The 23,830-nt window shown below is 41.2% G+C and overlaps 1 protein-coding gene across 1 annotated transcript in view; it reads right to left on the minus strand.

Moving 5' to 3' along the window:
• The window catches only part of LOC124133202, an 88,164-nt gene that overhangs the window by 32,461 nt on the left and 31,873 nt on the right, over positions 1-23,830 (minus strand). Inside the window, exons 2-3 of the mRNA XM_046497491.2 lie at positions 12,094-12,241; positions 2,183-2,250 (exon numbers count right to left, since the gene is read on the minus strand). Coding sequence (XP_046353447.1) covers positions 2,183-2,250; positions 12,094-12,241 — 216 coding nt within the window. The remainder of the gene's footprint in view (positions 1-2,182; positions 2,251-12,093; positions 12,242-23,830) is intronic.

Genomic DNA, 23,830 nt, shown 5'->3' on the forward strand with positions numbered 1-23,830 from the left:
TATGTTAATGATTTATAAATGCAACTTCTTTCGAAAGCTTATTGAGTAGTTCCACTGCGATTTAAAGCCTTGTGACTGAACAGCGAACATCTATATGATCCATCTGCTCGCCCTGCTGTTGTTTCCATAGCTTTGATCCAAGGCTTAACTGATAGAAATGACCAGTAAGTGTAGTCATTCTATCCTCCGAATAGGCAAGTCTAGATATGTGGACAGTCTAAGAACTCTAGTCTCTTGTAGGGACTATTTGTTCTTGTTATTTACATAATCTCGAACTTATGATTTAAACTCATAATTATTACCTTAGAGACTTGTGCAAGTCTATTGTTACCATAGAGTAGGTGATCTCTGAGATACCTGATCGCTGAAGACAGACTGGTGATATATCAGCGCTGCGTCATATAACTTATAAAAATGTATTGAGTAGAGAGTTAGGATAGGTTTTCGTACATGTCTTGTCTTGAGGTTTAATGGCTCACATTGATATGATCGCAAAGCTGTTCATATTTCAGACATAAACTGCACTTTATTTTACCAGAAGAAAATATGTCTCGTTCAGTTTAACATTTCACTTGGCCTATGTGAGACAAGATGTGAGTCTAACAAGGTTCGTGTAATCGAAAACGTAAAATTCCAGGAAAACGATGGTGGCTAAAAATAAACAAATAAAACAAAAAAATAAACAAACTAGAAATGGTTATTCAGTAGTGATGATACGGTATCATGGCTGTGTTTGGGATCTTACGTTTGGAGTGTTTCGGCGACAGTTTCCAGCCCCGTAACTTTTGGTCAAATCCAATCTTTAAGTGCATACTTTCTTTTGCCCGTCAGTGTATACTGTTTCTGCATAAATGAGTTATTCCGCATTGCCTCTTTACCTATTTAATCTCTTCACAATATGTACAAATAATAAATGATATAAGTCGACCGAGTGTCTCAGATAATACGTTAGTCTGATGACTAACTAGGTAGTTTGACCGCTGCCGCTGCCATTATCGTAGAATTCATGTTGAATAAGTTGATTGGACATTAGTGAGTGAGTGAGTATGGTTTTGAGTCGCCTTTAGCAATATTCCATCAATATCTCGGCGGGGGGCACCAGAAATGGGCTTCACTTATTGTACCCATGTGGGAATCGAACCCGGGTCTGCGATGTGACGAGCGAACGCTTTAACACTAGGCCACCCTACCGCCCGACATTATGTGAAAATGTTGAGTTTAAGCGTGTGTCGAGACAGGATCCTGGTGTGATATTTACAGCCAAGAGATCCCTCTTACCATCCCAAGTCCACATCCAAATCTACTCCTTCAAACAACCTCCTTCACCCCTTTTAATGACCACCTAGACCCCTTCAAAAACATTGTTAGCTTATTATTGAGTGGAGATTTCGATAGTAAATTGCATGCCACCATGGAGATCATGTCCCCCCCACCCCCTCACCCCCCAACACACACTTCCACACACACGACCGACCCAATGCCAACCCATTCTAATAAATACACATCCCATCCTGTGAGTTGAAACGTACGATGAAATAAGTACATCATTCTTCAAACACACTCAAAGAAGCTGTTAAGGAACAAATTCGCAAGTCCAAAATTCTAAATGACAAAACATTTCTCGTGTGACAGAGACATTTACCCTATCACGACTGCACCGACAACGACCTCGCCAACGTATCGTCGCACACACGAAGTATCAGGTTTAGGTTTCAAACGATAAGCGTGACAAGAAAAATGGCGTCCTTCACGACTCCCGCCCTCACAGAGTAGGTATTACGTCATTCACAACCTGTATCTGCTGTGCTTCACGTCACGCTGTTTCAATCAGAGAGGGGTTATTGTGTTTTAACCACCTGAGATTGACCAATCAGAATCGAGTTATTTCCAAATTCATGCTAGAATGATACGCATACACCATCATAAGGTTCGTATGCCACGTCTTAATCGTTGCCGCGTTATATTTGAGATATTATTTTTTATATGAGAAATATGACGCTGTAACTTAATATCATGAAACCTGTGACGCAGATGCTTTGTGACGAATCATTTAAGGTAACTTTTCCATAAAATATAAAACGTCAGTTCCAGTGATAAAAGATACCTCCTTTGTGTCTTAGAAGCGAGGAGTGGTGATCAACGGTAAACATGTTGCGAAATACAAAACAAACAAACAACTCACTTTCTTTAAACTGCAGAAGATTGTCATGTTGAGGTGTGAACACAAGACAGACGAAACACGACTTGGATCTGAAAAAGAGAAAAAATACAGTGTTAAAACATACCCCCTTTCGATGTACGATTTAAAGTGGCGAAATGTGCTGTTTTATCATGCGTAACAAATTTTCGAGTCAATCAAATTATTTGCAATTAATTATTTTACACCCCAGGAAATTTAATATTCTACATCACTGCCTAATCTAAAAGCTGGAGGTGCACCAAGTGCCGCGCGACCGCAATTGTCGCACAGCGTTTACTTTTCTGTTTACATCGTCAGGAAAATAACTCGGCATCAAGATTGAGGAAGGCATCGAGCGAGACACACAGGCTGGAAGATCTTAAGTAACACATGACCTACAACGTCACAATAGAACTACGTTTTGCTCAGGACACCAATGTTCTATCACTCAGTAGAAAACCACCGCCCAAAATAGCACGGAAAGATAAGTTCCATTTTGGGGGTAAAGCAGCGGCAGGAATGAGAGCTTGATGACTACCAGTGCGTATATCAATACAGGTGAATGAGTGTGGTTTTAAGGCTTATAAGTGTATTAATGTAGGAGGACATGTACCACTTTGGTGAACACCACGAGCACGTGCTGACAAACCAAATCTCATATCAAGGTCGAATGTGGGATCCAAACCACGATCCTGACATAGCTAAGGGACACAACTCCGCGCACCCGGCGCTCTTAGGGCCCGCTTCACAAAGCAATCGTAGCGCCACTACTGTCATAATACACCGTCATTATGTTTAAAGTATTTGAGTTACAATCGTCTTAGCGCTACGATCGCTGTGGAACAGGATCCTGGGTCACTGGGCCATTGTGTCTCAATAACAATAATGTCTATAATAGATATTCAAGCCTTTTATGTAATGTAATGCAACAAGCTGGAATCCACACGATCCAATATGTCTGCTAGTACGGTTTATGTTCACTGCGCAGTTCGAAGCGCCGTATATCGGGATATATTTAACGACATCGTCTCAGTTATTCTGTCCCCATCATGAAGCAGCACAGCTGAGTATCATAGTAAATCATCAAAGATACAACGTGATATACCAAACAAGAAGGGGATTAATTCCCATTTTACGACATGTCACATATGGATTACGGCAAATGTGAACCGGGAGAAGCGCTTCAACGTTCACACAATTATGAAATTATTGTTAAAAACAACAACAATTATTTAAATATTTTTATAGGCTAAGTGTTGGTCTAATGCAGTACAAACAAAGGCATTTAATGACACACTATTCATCCTTGTTCAAAAGACAGCATGACGAAATGGATGCGACATCTAGGCTTGCTAAAGCTACAGCTTCCTGCATTCATCATGATCATTTTGGTAAGGTGACACAGCAGAATTTACAACGATCGCCATGAAGTTAATTCTCTTCATAGCTCTCCAGAAATCTGAGATTTTGAAACCTAAAATAGTTGAGAATATATTTTTCCATGGTTACCGTCATACCAACAAGCCGACATGAAAACTGAATAAGGTTTCAACTAAATAATCCAATTATGCTTTTCAGTATTTCATACAAATATATTTTATTATTTCAAATATGAATTCAAAGCATCACAACTCATGCTATGTAAGAATAAATCAAACTGTATAGCCACTTAAGGTGTGTATTTATGATGAAATACTGCTTAACATTCGCCCCTAGTGTTTTTGGAGCCAGCCTTTCTACTACTGAAGCATGGGAAAATATCACAAGCCAAATCACGTTTGAAGTAGCGGAAATACGGGCTTCCTTTTAACCGCAATGCACCCTGGGTCATCTAGTGTGAAGGCCCGTATGTCTAGGCGTGTAGGTCAGCTTGCGCATCCACTGAAAGGGTTAACGCACGACTTGCTCTATATATTCGTCGATCTGTACCCTATTAATATATGTCTAGTTGTGTCAACATACGCCACATCAAATGCCATATAGCATTTATTGAGCTACACATCAAACCATTCCAAGGGTCACAAAGGTGATAAATGGACTTCATTTTCAATCTTGACTCTCGGCGTTTCATTTTTAAAAGACCAAAAAAGCAACCTATTAAAAGAAGTCCATTGGCAATTTCCTTCCCAAACATCGTTTTTCCAGCTGATCATATATCAAGTGGAAATATCGCGAGATGCTTTCACTGGCCGCCATGTTTGATCAAATAGCAGGCTGTACAGGAATATTGACGTTTAAATTTGCAGGCCTAAAAACAGGGGAAGGCAATGTCTTTCTTTGTCATTGTTACACGCCTACAAATATCTTCAAAAGGGACAATAAGATCAATATGTTTAGTTGGGATAATGCATCTTTCTATTGTGGGCCTGTGTGACAGCGAGTTAAGACAAGATGAACCGACAAATAAACACCTTGGATTTGAATCAAAACGCCATGTGAGCTTTGACGTTGTCATTGCTTTAAACTTTCATGAACACACGTAACCGTCGAAATAGATTTATTGTTTGGGATTTAAATCAAATAGAATCAAACTTGCTGTTTTGAAAACTTGAGAAAAAAATGTTACGCTTTTTGTACTTCGAAAGCCGTAGCCTAAAGCAACTTCTCTTTGACAACCAGGACAAAATATAATAATCACAAATATCCAATCTGCATGTTTTGTTTTTTATCCAAGATAATTTGGTCTTGAAACTTTTGATAAAATGTTAAATTTCCGAATCAAATATTTTCAATGGAACAAATCAAAGTGATCGCGGCTCGCACATGTTCATCTTGTCGATCAAATCAGTGGCAGAGCATTTGAATTTAATCTCGACATTTTTAACATGATTAATACAATATGCATATTCCACATTACAGGAACTAGTTGCTTCAAAGGTCATACCAATAACTGATGTATTTCCAGAATTTCCAGAACGTTCCCAGCTGAAGGAGAGTCATTTAGCTTGTAAAAGTGTGACAAAATCGTATCAGTTTCCTCTATTGTCCAACCAAGGAACGGGTCTAATGGTAGCTAATGTTTTACTAATTGTCTGGTGTCTTGGCTACTTATCACCTCCGTCCCCAGAGACAATGATGTATTCTTCCAGGGCACCGTGGACAAACTCCCAATCCGCCATACGATCATTCTCAATTATTCAAGAAATACTTACAGGGATGGCTTTGCCGTTCGATTTAGTCCGTGGACTCGCTAAACAACATAATGGATGATATAAATTATGCATGACAAAATACGCTGGTCCGTAATTGGAGGGCCCTTTGAGGCCACGAACGCCGGGGGTCCATGGACCATGGTAGGAAGACGGTTTGTTTGCTGGTGGAAACACGTCATTAGGACCAGGGAAGACGGGCACCGGTGTTGGTATTGTGACACCTGTCCTGAGTATAACGGTTGTAAACACTCTCGGAAGTAAAATGAGTAGAGGTATTTTAGGAATTGCGGATGGACGTTGTTGTAGGGTGTTTTTAATCCTCAAGTTGTCATTTCGTGCGGCATTGGTCGTCCTTGTTATTAGATGCGGAGAGTATCATGCATTGTATACCTGTATTGAATGCCGATATTATCATGCATTGTATACCTGTATTGAATGCCGATATCATCATGCATTGTATACCTGTATTGAATGCCGATATTATCATGCATTGTATACCTGTATTGAATGCCGATATTATCATGCATTGTATACCTGTATTGAATGCCGATATCATCATGCATTGTATACCTGTATTGAATGCCGATATTATCATGCATTGTATACCTGTATTGAATGCCGATATTATCATGCATCAACCAAGTCAGCGAGCCTGGCCATCCGACCCCGTTAGTCGCCTCTTACGGCAGGCATGGGTTGTTGAAGACCTATTCTACCCCGGATCTATGCGGGTCGGATGTCGATATTATCATGCATTATATACTTGTATTGAATGCCGATATTATCACATACTGCATACCTGTATTGAATGCCGACGCTAGTATACATTGTATACCTGTAATTGTTGCTGACGTCAGCATGTATTGTGTGCTTGTATTGGATGCCATGCCCGTGTTTGTCAGTGTAACAGCATGTTGCTAGCCAGATGAGTGCGACTGAGTCCTGTCCCGACATCCTGTTGCCAGCCATGTTAGTGTGACTGCATCCAATTGCTTTTCGGTTGAATGCATTTTACGCACCTATAAGCAACCTGCACTACAATCTTTGCAAAATGTACTCTGAGGTCTATTATTTACATTGGAACAGTAGACCCCACATGTTAACTCGGTACTTCTAGAATAGTTATCTGCTTATACATATCAGGAACCAGTGTTGGTTAAGGTGACCTTACTTTACACTTCCAGAACATTGATTAAGTCAGAGGTTTCCATGATTTACCTCGGTGTGTACTGACGGAATGAATATACAGCGAAATCCCTTTATTCGGTCAAGCATATCTAGCAACCATTCTTTTGATATTTTGCCATTGGAAAAAAGAGTTTCTATTATGAAAGGGACAATACTATGGACCTATTACTCGCAAATCCGGACATCTGTTATTCTGGACATTTGTTAATCCGGACAATTTTACTTGGAAAATCCCGTCCGGATTAACAAGGTTTCACGTTTACCGGGGGTGACGTTAACAAGACCTTCAACTTCTTTTTAAAAAGTAAATAAACAAATAGGAGGGATGTAAATTTAATTGAAATTAACATGTTGCGACAAGCCAATTTGGGTAAAAATACGTTAATGCAACTCTTGAATCAACAGCGGCGGGTGATTCCCTGCAAAGGTCAGAGTGACCATCATCAATGGAAAATCAAATATAGCGTGAGATTCCTCAGAATAAACCTTGTAAACAGCCACATCAATAAAACGACGCAATCATGTAATGTACAAACATTTAACAAACACCAACATTGAACAAACAGAAATAATGAGAGCCTGGGGCTCAATGGGCATTGTGCATTGCGCTGTGACATCACAACCGAACAATACGTTACAACCATACGTCCGTCAAACAATCTTGTTCAACCCTGGCTGCAAATAGCACCAGAGCGAAAGTGTTGACAGAAGTTGCCATTACTGGAATTATCACCTCTTTCGATATCAATATTACATCTCGTAGGTAAACAGGGTTGTTGTGTTTGTTCCGTTAATGAGGAAGAGAGTTAACACGGGCGTCACGCACGGTAAGGCATCAAAGTCAGTGATAATTTCTGTCCTGATATTGATGTGGGCATGTTCAAGAAAGACAGTGCAGATAACGTATTATTATGATTATAGTTATTAACGCACGCACAAAATTAGGTCATTTTGAGCAAACCATTTAAATGATTTTTGTCACGATACTGTAAAAATACTGAGTTTATCGATTGCTAGGAATATCACAGGAACAACGTGATTAGCATCGTATGTAGCATGAAGCATAGTAATATCATGTGATTATAATCGAATGTACCTCTCATGCTACCTCTCATAATCGTCGCCCTGTTGTTATCAGGATATTAATAAAAGAACCAGTTTTATCTTACTAATATTAATTATGTCATGATTTGGGAACATTTCTAGAGTTCAATCACTGTTTTTTGAAGATAACGTGGACGAATTGGGCATGAGCACATGTAATCTACACTGCAACTTTTCCATCCCATGTATCAGGTTATATCTGGATATAAATACAAGTTTATGCCTAGGTGCTCGTGGCTGAAAGTGTATGGATTGACACGAAGTCGGCTAATACTCTTTTTGACAAAACGACCCGGCTCGTTCTTTAGCCCTGGTTATAGTGATGAGGCTTCGCTGTCGATATTGATTAAATAAACGACATCTGAAAATCATTAAAACAAAAGCGATATTTTTTTGCAAATAGCAAATTTATGACCCAGATTCGTCTTTATATGATGCTAATGTGCCATATCGGAGACCAAATATTATCATGCTGGGAGAAATGGGATAATGAAACATAAAAACATGGATGGAGAATTTACTGTTATTTCTATTGTGTGCTCGTGACAACATAAAGCCGGCAATCTGAGATGGTTTTCTCTTAAGAAGAAACACGACATTGTAAGGGGACAAAATAATGTAGGAGTCGTGTTGCCCGCACTTCTAACAGGCTTATGCAGAATATGATTAGAGCAGTTTAAAAAAACTGATATCATTGTTCGCATCCATTAAGAAGCATCGTATGGGGGGGTTATGACGATAAACCGGAAACTGTCTGTTGTTAAAGGTTGACGACAAACTGTAAACGCGTGAATTGTGTTTTATGCCGCTTAGAACAGTATCTAAATTATTTCATAGCGCGTCACTATATTTGGGATGGTTGAGACGATGACCATCGATGTTGTTAATCACTTTACCGAACTTCACGATTTTGATACTGAACCAAAGTTTCATTATCAGGCCGATTCTGGAAATCGGAATACATTCAGCAGATCCTGGCACGAGTAAGGGACGCAAATCTGCACAGCGATTTTTACACGACTGGGTCAACCGTACCCCCGTGACTATGTGTACGAGTCTCATATGCGATTGTGGCATGAGTGAGTTGGGTTAACGCCGCTTTGAACCGTATTCCAGTTATATCACGGCGTGTCAGCTTGATGTGAGTGGAAGGCCTGAAGTGATACAGGTCTCAGACGTTTACCACTTTGGTCAAACGAGAGTATGGTGCAGACAAACCTAGAAACATAATCAGGACGAACCAGGATTCGAACCAACGATCATAGGTTTCGCGTCCCCAAGGGACGCAAGACTGCAGCGCTTTAGACGAACGGGCCACCCTTGTCCCCGATTATGGCATGAAAGTTGGTAATACTCAAGTCAATCTAGCCGTTGTAAAACAGTGTAAATATATATTAGACAATTTGTTGACTGTATCATTGTGGACATAGTAACCGGGCCACACTATCGGTACTGTACAGTGATTAAGTTTGGTTTAACGCCGCTTTCAACAGTATTTCAGTTATATCACGACGTGTCAGCTTAATGTGGGAGGAAAGCCGAAGTGATACAGGACTAAGATGTATATACCACTTCGGTCAAACCCATGAGACGTGATGCTGACAAACCTAGAAACATAACAAGGCGAACCGGGATTTGCACCCATGATCACAGGGTTCTGGCATGTCTAAGGGGCGCAACTCTGCATAGCCAATTGCGGCTTCTGAAATGATTTGTCATTCTGGGTCGGTAGACAGCTTATGAGATGATATGAAACAAAAGAGACATTGATACATATAATGAAACTCAGCATGCGTGACTGTGTGATTATTAGTTTAATTATTCATCCAAGCACCTGGCTGACTCACGGCCATCATGGTGACAGGAGATATTTTGTTCAATATTTGTCCTGATTGGCAACAGCGAGCATTGCTGATGATATTGCAATCTTAGGAGATACGATCATATGCGGAGATGTAGAGGAATTATCTTGAGAAATCATTAGACCCTGCGATCAGCGAGTACGGGGGGGGGGGGGGGGGGGGGTTGGGGGGAGTGGGTGTGGTATCCGTGTGATTGTCTGGTCTTGTGTGATGTGGTGCGGTGTGGTGTGGCGTGGCGTGGCGTGGCGTGGCGTGGCGTGGCGTGGGGTGGGGGTGTCTGTGTGTAAATGTGTGTACGGAGAGGAGGGGGGGGGGGGGGGGGGGGTTGATGGTGTGGAGTGGTGTGGTGATGGGGAGTGGTGTGGTGGTGTCTGGGTGTGTTTGTGATGTTTGTTTGTGTGTGTGTGGGGGGGGGGGGGGGGGTGTGTTTCTTGTTGTTTGGTGTGGTGGTCGTGGTGGTGGTGGGTGTGTATTTGTATGTCTAATTTATCTAAATAACTTAACACCGATGCAGACTAAGAATTAACGTCTGCCGCCAAACCATGTAGCTAAAGCATGATGACAGTTATAGGGTAGCTGAAGGTGAGCTCTGTCGGGATGATGAACGTACGCACCACGTTGACCTTGACCTCAACCTCATGACCTTAACTTATCTTCTGATTAATGGAAACCGTCATCCCTTAGTTCTCGTCAAGCTGACTTCAAGATACAGAGATAGCAATTTATACGACAAAAACAAAGGAATTCGGCCAATTTCTCGTTCATTGCATGTTGGGTCGTTCACAGATCCGGGTTTGGAGAGACCATTGTGCATATCTGGCGAGATTCCTGGAATCAGGTCCTCCTCTACTGCCTGACAACAATTATAAATCTTTGTGTCGGAATTCTGTACAAGAGTGTAGTAGCCATGCAGAAAATAGAGCTGGGATGATGAAGGTCCCTGCGTGCACCCACCACAATAAAACATCTTGCTGTTATTGTGAGGAAGGAAGATCCTTTGTGCAGAGGCGCCGAAACTCAGACGACAAGGTCCCCAGTCGGCCAACGCCGAATGCCAGGCCCCAGGTGCATAATTAACGTTAAATTACCAATCTTTAATTTTAAGACGGGGATGTGCGTCCTTGCAAGGAGCCACATCTTAGGGGTCGTATCAAAATCTCAAATATGATTTTTATATCGATTTTCATAGCAATATTCTTGTAAAATATCATTTTTTAAAATATCACTTTTATTGCATTTTTGATTAATCCTATTAATTTTCTTACTGTGTGTGAATTTTTGGGTTATGACGTTTTGACATCTCCCCTCTTGGTGAGTAGAGGAATGGCCTGGGCCCATGTCAATGTTATCAGTGTTAAGTCATTACCGGAGCACACACACTCACTGTCCATTACGGTGTATTAGCAGTTGGTGCCAACGACTTGGGTGCTAACCAACGCACTTTAGAAAGGGTAATGAGTAAGACCGCTTGGGACTATTTAATCCCACTGGCAAGGAACACCACACTTGACTGAGGGGGATTTAATTAAACACATTTTTCAGAGATAAAATTAATTGCAATTTTTCAACGCCTTGTAACGAAGACCTGCTGAAGGCCGGCACCGACTAACCCGCTTAAACACAAACATGACAAATCTTACACGCTTCTGAGAAAATACCAATCTGCTGGTTGAAATATGTTGAAGGGCCTTTCAATGCATTGAAAGGAACCATATCACATGTCCCCCTAATCTAGATGACCTTATTAAGATTAGAACACCGAATTGGGACACCAGGACGCATTGACACGTCTGTGTTTTTAACATGCGAGTCGGTATCACGCAGACACAGAAAGCTCCGTGTCATGTAACGTCTCCCATCTCATACTCTTGACACTCATTTAACTGGACGACCGAACTTCCCTTTCGTAAACATTTGGTCCTCTTTACACTTGGTCGAATTGTTCGTGCTACTATGTAAACTAGACCCTCGCATTACTGGACGGCTCGGTCTTCCATCCGGTAAACTGGACACCCGTTAAACTGGATGTCATGTCTACCTACTTCTTACACTGGGCCCTCGTTAAACTGAGCGGTTTGGTTTTCATAGAAACAATAAATCCGTGTTAAAACTTGACGGTTTTGTCTTCCTACTACATATACCGGACCCTCGTTTAACTGGGCGGTTTGGTTATCTATGATATGACACTGCCATACAGTGTAGATTGTTCGGAAACGAAATGATTTTAATTCCCCTGAAGTCATAAACCCGGATTCGACTTATCCGACAATCGAGTGATCCGTTTCAAAACTATCCAGGAACGATCGAAGATGTCCGGAAAAAAGATAGACTTTAAGATAGACTAACATTGTGTCCTCTGAAATATAATCACGTTAACATTTTTTGTTATGTTTTAATAAATAACAGAAAGGAGCACAAAGAATACCCGAAACTGACACGAAATCTAGACTTGACAAAGTGGTAGGTTCCGATATTTGTATTTCTTGATTTGTATGGGAAATTTCCATAACGCTAATTTTTCTTGGGAGTTGCATGGCCTGTATAAGAGATTTCCATAACGATAAAAACAGAGCATGAGGAGAGAATCTATTAGTGAGCTTTTACTTACTTATCCAAAAGTAGATACTTAGTGCCGACGCTATTGACGCAATGGCCTCGTTGTGAGATGCTGTGTTTGGTGATCTGCAGTTTGCCTTGAGCCACGCCACTCTGGTACCAGGTGCCACGCCACTCCAGTGGGAACGTACAGTGGAAGGCTGAAATTGACAACACAGGTGTTAGACATGTAGCTAGTTATGTCCACATCGATCACACATTCATGACACATCTACACAGACGGAAATGTGTGTGTTCGCAGTGTCGCCACTGACATTCAGTCATACTTTTCATCACTGCTTTGGCTTTAACGCCAAATGGAATATGTTTCGGCAGATAATGGAGACTGGTTGTTCTATTGTTTACGGTTTACTATTGGAAGATACGAAACCAAATATAAGCACACAGATCATAAAGAAACATATTTTTGAGACAGATACATGATACACGTCAATCTCCATGTCAGAACCACCGACACGTGCAGAAAAAAAATTAATAAGAAGTTTTGATAGCATTGCTGCTTAAATTATATTACAAAAAAAACCCATGGTGGACATTTAATAAGTAGCACACGATAGAAAAGCTTATGTGGAATTAAAGTTTGAATTAGTGAAAGATAAAATCTACAAATATTCATAACAGTTCATGATGATTACAATCGTCCGATCGTCGGCATGGTAAATATCCATCACAGTTATTCTGGGATGTGAAATGGAAACATGAATCTTTTAAATATTTTTTCATATCAGTATGTCAATAAAAAATTCATTCATCCTAAAATATGAATTACATTTTACATAAAGGTAGAATGGCGGCAGTTCGGGGTGTATCAAGTACGGGACAGATCCCAAGCGGAAATTTATACAGGCTAAACGCAACATGTCTATCAATATCTGAACTCGCGATAAGTTATCAATCTTAAAATAAATTATATGTTTCACAAAAGTATAATGGCGACGGAATGGGAGGTATTCAATACTTGATACTGTGACCTCGTGACGGCGATGTATCCCAAACAGGGATCTTATATAGGCTAAACGCAATGTGTCTATCAATCAGTGTTCTGGGATAGACACAGATCCTGCCCCGCGTTTCGTTGCGTGCGTGCAACCACTACCACAAGCATCCCTGGCAACGCTATTCCACTATCAAAATATTATCTTATCTGAATTAAATTTGCAAGACTGATAAATTACAGTGCGCCCGGGAGTGTGTGGAACATGAGAGATAAGATGTGATGAATTGGGAGGTCTTGTGTAGAACATGTATGTAATCCTGTTGGCGTAATCTGGCAGCGTTTTGAGTGGTAATTACATACAGACATGACGGTAGTATTAATCTACAGCCGCAGACAACGTCCATGCCGCCGGAGCGAGCCTGTGGTATCTGTTTTAAAGACAACGTCAGTCCCCGTATCGAACGTTCACCGTGATTGTCAGCGTGGACGTAAGTGCTTGTGATTAAATCAGAAAGCCATTTCCTGTGGTATAGGTTTCGGTTGAATCTCTGTGTCCGTGTTTACAAAGCTGTTGATGGATGTTTCGTGAACATGTGTGAGTGTGTCAATAATAAGCTGTATTTTGATATCCCAACACGATCATGTCGAATTTACAGACATTCCGGACTAAATGAATGTAGTTATTGCTCCGTCAAAACTAATCAAAACTATCATAACATAGTTTGCCCATTGTCCGTCAATCACGTCACACACATTGAACAAACGAGAGCCTGTTCCATTGCCTATGCGGCTCGGCGCGAGCTGTTCAGATGAAACCTACGATCGACCGAAGATTAATGACAAGGCTCATCTGTTTGCCGTTCCTCATATTTCAGATTGTCATTTATCAGATTCCAAACATCCATGGCGGTAGTGGACGGTAAAGGGCCTCCGTGTCCGCTAGACAATGGTAACAAGTTGATGGTGACACCGGATACAGATCATACAGAAGTCTTAATCCACTGAAGGGCAGAACCAGACCAGAATCACGTCCAGGACATGTCACAGCACTGGTCATGTGAGTCATCATAACTGATGTCCATGATCAGATTCTCATCAAATAATGTGCAAGGCCGACAGTAACCTATCGCAGATACAGATATTATAGTATCCACCATCTCTACGATTTGGCTTAATTAACTTTGGCATAACTCACTTTAATCTAGCCAGTCTATTGGCTATTACTCGGGGTTCTCAGCGCTGCGCTGGTGTTTTTGTTATCAGAAGAAATTCGCTAAAAGCCAAGCAATTATTTTTAACCATGGCGGTCAGAATTTGCTAATAAATATATCGCTTAATGAGAGGCATTTTTGACAAAACCATTAATATTTTCGTCTTTGTGCGAAAGTTAATGAAAATCTTGGCAAGTTCAAACTCGCGGCCGGCCATAATCGACTTTGGGTTGCTAAATTTGCCTGAAATTAATCACTCAAGAATATGGCTATTGTTCCCAACTTGGTCGTGTGTGTGTTGGGGCGTTGTCAAAAAGAGGTGGTCGACAACCCACAAACACGCGTTGCATCATACGACAAAAACAACATGCCCTAACTCCGAAGACCACTCTGTTGTGGAATTATGCAGAGCATATTACTGGGGATCATCGATGAAGCTCTTTCTACGAGAAAATTCAGACAGCTACACGACACTTATTATGTAAATGAAATTCAAACGGGAAACCGATAATCGCGATATGGACTTGATGATTAGAGAAAATGCCTTGGTATTTCAATTCATCAAAAACGTAATCTGCTAGAAATGACGTTATTCTGAACGCCCGATCCCCCCACTTCCTGTTATAAGGGCCGATGGGGTAGCCTCGTGGTTAAAGCGTTCGCTCGTCACGCCAAAGATACGGGTTTTATTCCCCACATGGGAACAATGTGTGAATCCTATTTCTGGTATCCCCCAGCGTGATATTGCTGGAATATTGCTAAAAGCGGCGTAAAACCATACTAACTCACTCACTTCATGTAATAAAGAAGTCACGCGACCATGTAACCAGGTTTCATGACTTATGTTGGTCTGTCATACAGACCCTGAATCAAATATATCCAATACAGCCCATGCAAGTCTGGCAAGTCTAGATTACTGCAGTATCAGGAAAGTCTCTGGGCTCCTTTTTATTATATTTTATAACAATAATTTAACAACTTTTTTCTGTAAATTATGTTTATTTCAGAGACTAGATAATAGTCTAGACTTATGTCAATAGTATCAGGTTTGTCTTATAAACAAAAACTTTCCAATACAATGTTGTCCGTGTCAAGACACAAACAGGCAAACATGTAAATTTGTATTCAAGCGGGACCTATAATCTATTTCATTGACAGTCATAATCACGTATGAGAGTGGGTTTTTTCGCTGCTCTAAGTAAAATTCACTAGGGCAGGCAAGGCACAAACCCCGACATCGAACTCGGGGCATCGGTGTCACAAGCGAATACCCACTGACCCTGGGCGTTAGAGAGGACATTTTGCATGTGTGCGGCAGATGACGTTCCGGCGTTGGTGATTATCTTAAGCTATTACAGTGTTCAATTAGATATTTGACGTTAACGCTGCTAGAATTGATGTTATACTTTGCTCATTTGATTGCTTCTTCACGTGAATGTAGATTCTCAAGAACGTAAATAACAGCTAGCCAAAATAAAACAGAATCCAGAACAAAATAAAGATTCCGTCTACACATAAATGGCATATTGCGTCAGCTGGCTTAAAATAACATACAGGCACATGTTTTAAAACAATAACGTACAGAAGACGACCTTCGAAAATACTTCCGGTTCAAATGTCAAGGTCAATGCGCCGCGCAACATGGCGGCCTAACGTTGTCATTCCCGTGTGTGTACATTCACGAGCCGCGCCGTGGTTGACGTGAAGTGCTGTATCTTCTATCGGGGTCATATAGTACAATTTCCCGTCAAGCCATAAGGAAGCAATTAACACAGACCGTCGACTCCACATAGTATTCTGTTCTATCATAAACTTGACATTTACAAATACCAATAGGGCCGTATTCGGTTGTTCTATAATTATAGAGATTATAGTACAGTATTCTTATAGCAACTAAGCTTGAACTTGTGTATGGTAAAGATATTATTAACCCGGTCAATGGATCAGTGTGCCCTCGATTTCATTCTCAGCTCCCTGGGGAGTATACAATTACCCAAGTTGCCTACGAGGCGCTAGAAGGGCAACGGTCACCATTTCATCCTCCCGGGTATATATTCGAACAAGACCATCCATCTTACTGCTCTCTGCGACCAACGATGCTTTACTTTAACCGATTTGTGACCTATGCGTTGTATACAGGAAGACGTGACACCACGTGCCAAATACAGCGGAACCTCGTCTGACCGGATCCTGCTAATCCGGAAACCCCTCGAGCGATCACTTATGACAATCCTTAAAAACATACACATGTATGACTTATACCTGATTCGTTAATCCGAACGATTTTACGATGACTATGGTCCGGACTAACGAGGTTACACTGTACCCAAGATAAGTGGTGAGGGTGGTATAGGTTTCAAGGGCATAGAGGGCAAGATTATCAACTGATGGAACCTTTCAGTGTTGTTTACGATAGGCTGACATCACACTTACAAAGATTGAAAGGAGTCTCTCGGTAGTGAGGACATAGATTTAAAGGGTATATAGACCCGACGTCCCTACAGACACAAGCCACAACTCCACTGTGAACGCTTTCAGTGCTCTGTGTACGGTACGCTGACATGCCGTCGATAACGAGTATCTAGCACACTATGCAATAATTGAAAGATATTTATCTCGGTGTCATTAAATGACGATATCATCGAATCCGTAGTTGTAGATGAGATGGGGCGACCCTGCACAGTTTGAGCAGCTATTACACGCACGGGGAAGCAAACAGAAGTCGATGGCGTATTTCATCACCGAATTACCAGTGTGAAGGTCTCCCTTCTCCTTCAATAGGCAAAGCCAACACGACTGACAGGCTGACAGTTAATACACCATTTATCTCCCGTATCCCTCCATCAAGCAGCTCTTCGTCACTGAACAAACATGGACATCGCTTACTGTTGCCAGATAAAGTCAACAAATATAGCCTTACCTAAGCAAATACATTAGAATTGGAGCGTGGATTAAGCATCAGATGAAAATATTACATGTCAAAACGGATTTTTCTGGACGAGTAACTTTCAAGCAATGATGAAACCTCAGTTCTCACGCCGTCGTTTGAGTGGCAGTAGTGTCACGAGACTGTCGATGATGATGGCGAGAGGGATAGACACTACGTCCCTGCTGGTATATTGGCAATTCGCAGCCCAGCCACCGCAGCGCCGAATCTGTCTCCCGTGATGATACTCATTGCCCCGGGCAACCCACTGCGCCTGCAGCAGCAACAGCGCTAACACTTGTTGCGAGACCTTCGTCTAACTAGACGGTACAGATTGAATTGAATCAAACTGTCCAGTCACTGATTTGATAAGAAGGGCATCTTTATGAAGCATGTACTAATTGTATGGTGTAACCAGTTGTCCGTGTCACGCAATTCCCTCCCACCGGAATCTCCCGGCATGCCAATGGGCGCTAGTTGCGTGCAGCCCTTCTTAGCATCAAAGCAGACCTTCGTCAGGCGGCGTTCCAATTCACTTTGGTAATTGTGGAATTTCCTCAAATGGCTTCCCAGGTATGTGAACGCACTGGGAACGAGCGCTTAATGTATCTGTTGGTTTGTGCCCGAGATGAGATGCGCCGTGTGGCTGCGGTAATTAATGATTCTGAATGAGATGGCCCACATCAATGCATAACTATAAACAATGTAGGAGGACATATAACTGGAATTCTGCAATTGGATAATTAATTATTCCGAGTTCATTTCCGATAAACGACAGAATCAACGAGTGCGCGGCTATCTCATCATCAAGTGAAAATTGATAAAATTATTGAACCTCTTTGAAGTGGTTCAATACAAAGTCGGGACACATATGCGTTAAAAATATTAATTTGTAACAATTAGCACCCCGACGCGAGGTGATAGAGGAATCATGTACGACATTAGAGTCAAGCTGCTATCTGAATAGATTATGACGTCATTTAATGACGCTGTGACGTCATTTAATAGCACGGATTCTGAAGCAAGTAATGCAGTAAATGAGAGTTGTACAAATTAGGGAATTGATGAGGAATGTTTCTTACTGCGTTCAAATTAAGCACCAGATTTTAATTATCTGGAGCAGCGCTATTTCCAGGGAAAAGGTGATTAAGTTAGAGCCCCCCCGCGATGCTGTGTCTGGCCGGGTTTTGTGCCGCGAAGGGTTCCTATCGTCTACAACTGGCACCACTAGTGGGCAGGCTGTTATCAAATCTGCACTTTCAACCTGGGGGTTCAAACCCATAGACTTCATTATTGGCCTCACACCCAATGCACCGAGTGTTTCGAGCAGTAAGATGTCATTTCGTTAAACAATTAAATTTAGGCGAACGTTGTCCATTGTTGCTGCGTTTAATGGGTTCGACAGAGTGCCCCGCAGGCCTGGGGCAACCCTGAAGAGATCAGAAAATGTAATTAAAAATCAGAAAAGCATGTCATGAACAGTCTGGGATGTTTCTGGGGGAGTGTCCCGGGGGGTACGGCGCCGTGAGACATCGGGGACCATGGGCTGTCCCGGCCCTGTCAGTAGCACCGGTCGGGGAGGCAGTGGCGATGTGCACTATGGCGTTGACAAGGACGTCACAGAGTTGTCACAACACCGTTACGACACCATGGTCGTGGCAGGGGGCCCCGCCTGCAGTTGACGGGACGGCAGCGACAGCAAGCCGTCACACACTATGACGTTACTGATGCCTAGGACATCCCTTTGCAAGTCGCAGCGACCATTAATGTCAAGATTGGTTCTGACAGGCTGTCAGAAACATTCGCTGTTATGTTCCGTCATGCATGAAAACATGGTGTCGTCAGGCCTTGCCATTCGGAAACACCACGCCGAGTATGTGTAGAGTGCGATTCATGTTTCCGTAGGCACTACAATTATGTGCAAATGTGTCGTTATAGATACAGATATGTTCTGGGGTAGAGAGTAGGATAGGAGAATTTGTATTCTTGGATGGAGTGTAGTCACAGCAGTGTTCTGGGATAGAGAGTAGAGAAGTCACAAAACCGTTCTGGGATAGAGAGTAGAGAAATTACAAAAAACGTTCTGGGTTACAGATTAGGGAAGTCCCAAAATGTTCTGGGGTTGAGAGTGAGGAAGTCACAAAAACGTTCCGGGGAAGAGAGTAGGATAGTTATAATAAAACCTTCTGGGGTAGAGAGTAGGGAAGTTAATAAAAACGTTCTGGGGTAGAGAGTAGGGTAGTCACAAAAAACGTTCCGGGTAGAGTAACCACCGACATCTTCTATGGTGGATAGAAAGGTAGGCCTATAAAAGTTGTTTTTTTCGTGACTCCATAATGTTGAAGTTTCATTTGCCAAAGATAAAAGTTTGAGAGCAAGGTATCCGACATTAAAAAAAATAATTTTACTTTCCAAACCTGAGTCCACATATTTTACGCCAATCTTAATTTCTTCTCCACACAGCCACCAGTAGCCTGTTAGAAGCCCAACGCGAATCAGTCATCCGTTGATGTTGGTGAATAAATCATGTATTTAGACATGCACGATCTCAATTATCAAGGTCTTGTCCCAGTATGCTGTACAACCAAGCACATCTAACACGAACCAAGTATTTATTCGGCTTTGTAATACCGAATCTCTGCAAACGTGCACGATCACATTAACCAGCAAAGCTGGCAACAATATTAATATGATGAACATTTCAGGATATAAAAGTCCATTTTGTTAACGATGAGAGAAGGTTAATTTCCTAACCAACTCGCTAACACCACATGACACTTTGATAATTGCTTTGAGAGATCAACTCTCCGAGGGGCACGAACCCTAAAAGAGTTTACACAAACAATGATAATGGTATTGCGATGGGGAGGGTTATCTTTATCATTGTATATTTTCATGATTATCAAGTTTATCCTACAAACGTGATCTGAATAAACGCTGCTGTGTTTTCAGGGAAAACGTAAACAGACAACTAATCCTTCGCTTCATCTGTTTCTTAATCTTTTCAATTGTCCAGTCTCCCATCAATGTTAATTAAACCTATCCTTCATCACTAAGTGTGTACGACATCCCGCAGAGACGTGGAAATGAGAGTGACGTCACAATGTAACGTGTGGATGGAAGCCAGCGAACACATGGCGCAGCACTGGCAGAGTCCCTTGTGTGGGAATAATGCTGTGTTAATCCTTTGCTGTTACAGATCACACCTTATGTTGTTACAGATCACATCTCATGCTGTTACTGATAACATCTTATGCTGTTACAAATCACATCTTATGCTGTTACGTCATATCATGCTGATATATGTCACATTATCCTGTTACAGATCACATCTTATGTTTTTACATGTTATCTCATGTTGTTACATGTTATATTATTGTTGTTACAGAGCATATCTTATGTTGGTACATATCACATCTTATGCTGTCACATGTCACGACTTATGCTGTTACATATCACATCTCATGTTGTAACATGTCATCTTATGTTGTTACATGTTATCTTATGTTCCTACCTATCACTTCTATGTTGGTATATATCCCCATCTTATGTTGTTACATATCTCATCTATGTTGTTTTATATCCCCATCTTATGTTGTTACATATCACATCTTATGTTGTTACATATCCCTAGGGGCGGTGGGGTAGCCTAGTGGTTAAAGCGTTTGCTCGTCACGCCGAAGACCCGGGTTCGATTCCCGACATGGGTACAATGTGTGAAGCCCATTTCTGGTGTCACCCGCCGAGATATTGCTGGAATATTGCTAAAAGCTGCGTAAAACAATACTCACTCACTCACTCACTCACATATCCCTATCTTATGTTGTTACATATCACTTCTATGTTGTTTCATATCCCCAACTTATGTTGTTACATATCACATCTATGTTGTTACATAAAACATCTATGTTGTTACATATCACATCTTATGTTGTTACATATCCCTATCTTATGGTGTTACATATCACTTCTTTGTTGTTTCATATCCCCAACTTATGTTGTTACATATCACATCTTATGTTGTTACATATCCCTATCTTATGTTGTTACATATTACTTCTATGTTGTTACATATCCCCATCTTATGTTGTTACATATTACTTCTATGTTGTTACATATCCCCATCTTATGTTGTTACATATCACTTCTATGTTGTTACATATCCCCATCTTATGTTGTTACATATTACTTCTATGTTGTTATATATCCCCATCTTATGTTGTTACATATCCCCATCTTATGTTGTTACTTATCCCCATTTTATGCTGTTACATATGACATTCATATGTTGCTACAGATCACCAACGTACATTGTTACATATCACATCATAGTTAATGTTGTTACATATCACCAGCATATGTTGTTACATTTCATCTTATGTTGTTACAGATCACATCTTATGTTGCGACAGATCAGTGTCATATATTGTTTCTTTCTCATATCATATTTTATGTTGTTACAGAACACCACATCCTGGTGTTACCTATAAACAATCTCAGGGTGTTACATATTAAATCTTATGTTGTTACGTATATAATCGTATGTCGTTACATATTAAATATTATGTTGTTACATATATAATCTTATGTTATTTACATATACAATTTTACGTTGTAACATATATATTCTTATGTCGATACTTATTAAATGTTATGTTGTTACACGCAACAATCTTAAATTACATACGACAAACAGATAAAATCCATAATACAATCAAATGTTATTGAAGAAATAGCCTTCTCATGCAGTTAAACATATTGCAGTAGCCGTGATAGTCCTACCCCATGACTGTGGAATATATATATTTTATAAAAACAAAACCAATCTAGATATATATACTAAAGCAAGTCTAGCCAGCGCTACTCCACATCAGGAAAATTATTTGTTTTAAGTTTAGAGGAGAGAAATGTACTGTGGAATAAAAGATTCCATAGACTATATAGTCTATAGCAGTGATGGGTTGGAGTTTTAAACTTCGCCACTTCATCCCAATAAGACATGTTCTTGGCTCCGTGAGCGACGTTGATAATGTGACCTTAAGCTAAACCCATACCATCACAGCCAGATTGGATTGTTGAAACATCAGACCCATGGAGTGTGAAGATATTCTCCCACTGACCCCCTTACATCAAACGATTCCTCTTCTTCATCACTGACCCTATAGACGGAGATATTGGAAGATCATAAAGATGCCCATTACAGACGCGATGTAGACCCAGTGACTACACCCCCACTAACGGTGTTTACAGCTAGGACTGCTTCATGACTACATCGCCCGTGAAGCAGAATAGAGATGTGGAACTAAGATGCTCCTGAAGCTCCTCCATCAGGGATGTAGGTACATTTGGCTGATTGGATACATGTCCTATTGTTAGCGAGGGCATAGACCCCGTGAAACATTTACTGAGGGCAATGAATTAATCAAACAGGTTTGACGTGTATTGAGAACTGACAGTAGATGAAGAAGCGGATGGGGCAGGATGGGCATGGTGGGCAGGATGGGCAAAGCCTCCTGGTGTTGCTGAAGCGCAGCAGTGTCAGATGGGACTATGGACACAAAGCTTTCAAATCGATCCTGCTCGTCAATCCAAACCCCTACTCCAGCATCACTCGATAATCAGCTAGCCCTAGGGGATTTCAGATTTGTTGCCAACGACCCTAATTAGGCCTTGTCAGATTTCTTAGTCCATTCTTCATTGTAGAATAATGAATATGTGGACATTGGTGTACGTGATTGTGGGTCTCTGTTGTTATTTGCCTGTTTTTATTGTCATGCATATCCCCGACCTATATCCTCTGGTGCCTCTGAAAACGAGCTCTGGAAATGCGGCAGTTCTATAGCCAGGATTCATTGATTTTCATTGAAGAATCTCGTCTTAATCTCAGCTCTAAAAGCGACATCAATTATGGCACGTGCAGAGAGCGCGCACCTTGTCGTGACGTCATCATCCAAGGCTCTGAATCATTGAGATTGAAAAATATAGAAAAATAGTCCATGCCCGCTGTGAAAGATTCAGTTTGAATTTTATATCAGTCAATGTTTGTGATAATAGACATAACCCATTGCATGTTTATTTCAAGACATGCATGTACACACTGAGACCCCAGACGGAATAATTCTGAATATATTGCAATGAATAGCAAAATTGATTACTCTTGTAATATCCAGCCGATGTTGCTCCTAAAAACTGTGACCGATATCGGTTAAACGGCTACAATAAAATAGAACAGAACCGTTAGACACATTATGATTGTGTATCGCATATTGGCTTTCTTTAGTTTTCAGCAATAATTCCAACAACAATCCAGCAATTTGCCAATCGAAGCACCACCTGAAACCTGTACCGTGCGCCAGATCGATAGACCATGTAGCATTTACATGCATACCCAATTGGTGAAAACAACTTGTATGAGACTATAACACGAAAATACGCTGAATAGAAGTCTATAATGGAATAATTGAACAGCAGTGCCGAGGAGTATGGCTTTATGTCAGAGAATAGGAGGTAGGTTAGCAGACGTCGCTGTGTGGAGCCTGCACCTGCTGGTCCGCCCTGAACTGATTAGATCCACGTTAGGATGTGCATATACACTCACGGGCAATCAGCGTTGGCCTCCCCAATCAATCATCCATATGTACAGGGGCCACAACAA

The sequence above is a fragment of the Haliotis rufescens genome, unplaced genomic scaffold (genome assembly GCF_023055435.1).
Source record: "Haliotis rufescens isolate VD_foot unplaced genomic scaffold, xgHalRufe1.0.p SCAF_2, whole genome shotgun sequence".
Classification (NCBI taxonomy): Eukaryota; Metazoa; Mollusca; class Gastropoda; order Lepetellida; family Haliotidae; genus Haliotis; species Haliotis rufescens.